Genomic DNA, 3,003 nt, shown 5'->3' on the forward strand with positions numbered 1-3,003 from the left:
TGGAAATTACAACACTTCAGAAACTTAGAATCCGTATTTCAGTTTTCAGATTTAGTATGATGTGTTCTCTTATAGTTTAAAATTGGGAATGACTGTAGTGACAGTAGATGACCTCAGGTTCGAGTAAGGACCCAGATACGGTTCGGACCCCTGGGTTCGGGTCGTTATATACGTGCTCAGGATTTCTAAATTTTGATTGGCATTCATGAATAGTGCTACCTGTGATATCTAAACAAACAATGAATGTGTTGTTCATGAATAGAATAAATCTATATTAGAACCATAAGAAAAGGTCTACCTGTGAATCCAGTAAATTCAAATGATATCTAAACAAACAATGAATGTGTTGCATATGAATAGAATAAATCTACCTGTTCAAGATCACACTCAAATGCTCAAGATCACACTCAAATGCAGAGAATTCATACAAAATTTAAATATAGAAAACTCACAGATGAGTACATACCCGACAGTGATAGCATTATATGCCTGAATTTTATCATGCAGGTCTCCTACTCAATAGACTTGCTAGAACCAAAAGAAGATGCACCATTGTTGGATGAAGAAGTAAAGGCCAAGGGATCTTCTTTCTTCATCGAAGCACGCCACTCATTGATATTAGCTGCTTGATCAGGATTTAGAGTAGGAAGTTCACGCTGTTGAAGGATATCGAGAATCTCTTCAGTTTCACCAAGAAGACGAGCTGCATGTTTGACACTTTTCTCCCTCTCTTTTATGGCACTGCAAAAGCATTCCGTAGTTATAACACGCGGTAAGTTGGTAAGACAAGCACCCAATATATCCGCGACCATAACAGATAATTGCTCAAATAGTGTTTCATGATCCATTTGGTATTCACTGCCTTCATGGTCTAGCAGCAAAGTTTGGTCGATTCTGTACATTGAATTAGCAGCAATAACCTCCATGGGCCAGTTCAATGGGTTCTCCTGCCCATTCATCCCTGCCTTATATTCCATGACAATAGTTTTAGCTATGTTAACAAGTCTCTCCAGAGTCTCCTTTGTGGTTTTTCCTTCAACAGCGATATTTTGGAGATCTTGATCAAGCCATTTGCGGAAGAAATCAACTTCTTCCCACACTCTATTTGCTTTCTTTCTAATGTTTACCAAGTCAGCTTTGGAATCAAGGATTTTTTCTACAAGGCTGACATACAAGAGGCCTTCACTTATGCTTTTGTGCAACTGCTTCATCTTCTGTTTTTCAATGTTAGGAAGTGCAATGGCAATGCTTGCTAGTGTAACCAAAGGCAGAGTCCAAGAGTTGGGTGGTTCTTCAAAATTCAGAGATGGAATTTGGTCGTTATCAAACTTTGCCACCCCTTCGAAACCGGTAGATTTCCCTAAAAGGTCTTTAAGATATTTAGGCTGCTGCTTTTTACCTATCTGTATCAAATGATCTGTAGCATTCCTGATGTTGTTCAAGATCTGTGGGGTCAGTTCCGCCTCACCGTCAAGATACAGAACAAAACGGCTAAGATCCAGTTGGGCACCAGGTTCCGATTCTGATCCTGTGTGATTACTTGAGAGGCATTAGATTTAGATAGGAGCTCCTGCTTAAAGACCTTGCAGTAGTGGAAACATGACAACAACAGGCTTAGTAAGAAACTGGAGATGAGCAAACCTAATTTGCTAGCCGTGACGATCACAATCTGAACTCCAATACAGAAGTTCAGAATTCGATTCTTTGTGTTATGAACAAGTTTTCTACAATTTTGGCTCCAGAGGCGTAAAGCTAAAGGCCTCTCTCTCCACCCTACAAACGTTCTGATCCAGTAATACTCCGTCTTCCACTCAGTTTTGCTACTCTTGCCTTTTTTTACTGAACACTGGAATTTTGTGGCAATGAACCATCTAAAAACTGGCCCAGGTGTACCTACTACCACCCCGATCGTCTGAATCACAAGAATGAACAAAACTGACCACTTATAATCTGAATCGTGAGTCATAACATACCGATCATCAGATTGTTCGTAGGGAACACTGTATAAACATATGTCCATAAAGAACGTCCTCAGCTCCGCTTCTAATAAAATGACAGTAGTCACAGAACATAATGCCCCTAAAACAGAGCAGTTCACAGAATGCGCCATCACAAATTGAGGGCTACCTGTTTCTGCCATCATCCAATACTTTTTCACATAATCTTTTAGTTTTTTGGGTGGTGGCCATTCCAATTCCCACTGATTCTTCAGTTGAAGTGATTCTATGTAAATCACTATACTTCAGCTGTAAATGTTTTTTAGTGGTCGAAACCGTCAAGGCTGAGAAACTCAATATGACAAGCAAAACAAACCAGTAAAACATAACAACAATATGTTCTACAATAAGATTTCTATTTATTAGGCCAGTGCCTAATTGGATGTAGACATTTGCAAGGATGCTGCTTACAAGAATAGCCAAGGCTGTCATGTTCATTAGGATTTCTTTGTCATCCATGGTTCTTAAAGATGGCATAAAATTACCTATTGCTGTAGACATCAAGGCGGTGCTGCTGAGTTTTGCCAGCTGATCCATTTTGCGTAGCATGTTGGTGCTTAGATCCACAGGCAGTTTCATTGCTACAGCTAATATTGTCAGAGAAGCAGGATCGAGAGAGAAAAATCTGCACGGAAACCACAGTTTTTTGTGGCGGAACCCATGGTAGGTGTCCGCAGCCATAGCTATGGAGCAGACTAGAGATGCTACTGCAACATAGACCCCGACCCATACCATCGGTGCTTTTGCTATTTCTTCGTAATAGGGTTGTGTCCAATTGCAGGACAACATGTTCTTCCTCTCCTGGTTTTTGATTTTCGACAATTATTGTTTTTGGATGAAAAGCAAAGAGCCTCTGTGTAGTTGTTGATTCTGCTATTTGTGTTGGAACAATTTCTGTTATGAGGGTCACATTCATGAGGAAGAGCAAAATTCTAATTCCTGGAAACATTTATGCTATTTTCCGCAAAATTGCGGAGAATGTTTCTTTCATAATCAGTGAAAGACC

At 39.9% G+C, this 3,003-nt stretch overlaps 1 protein-coding gene across 1 annotated transcript; it reads right to left on the reverse strand.

Moving 5' to 3' along the window:
• Positions 1-512: 512 nt before the first annotated feature.
• On the reverse strand, positions 513-2,110 carry LOC132305414 (uncharacterized). The gene is made up of 2 exons (XM_059803056.1): positions 1,642-2,110; positions 513-1,528 (listed from the first exon to the last, which is right to left on the reverse strand). The coding sequence occupies exons 1-2, from the start codon at positions 2,108-2,110 to the stop codon at positions 513-515; spliced, it is 1,485 nt and encodes a 494-aa protein (XP_059659039.1).
• Positions 2,111-3,003: the final 893 nt, after the last annotated feature.

Source organism: Cornus florida, unplaced genomic scaffold (assembly GCF_030987335.1).
Source record: "Cornus florida cultivar Cherokee Brave unplaced genomic scaffold, ASM3098733v1 CherokeeBrave_3.0.0_Hap2_Chr04, whole genome shotgun sequence".
Classification (NCBI taxonomy): Eukaryota; Viridiplantae; Streptophyta; class Magnoliopsida; order Cornales; family Cornaceae; genus Cornus; species Cornus florida.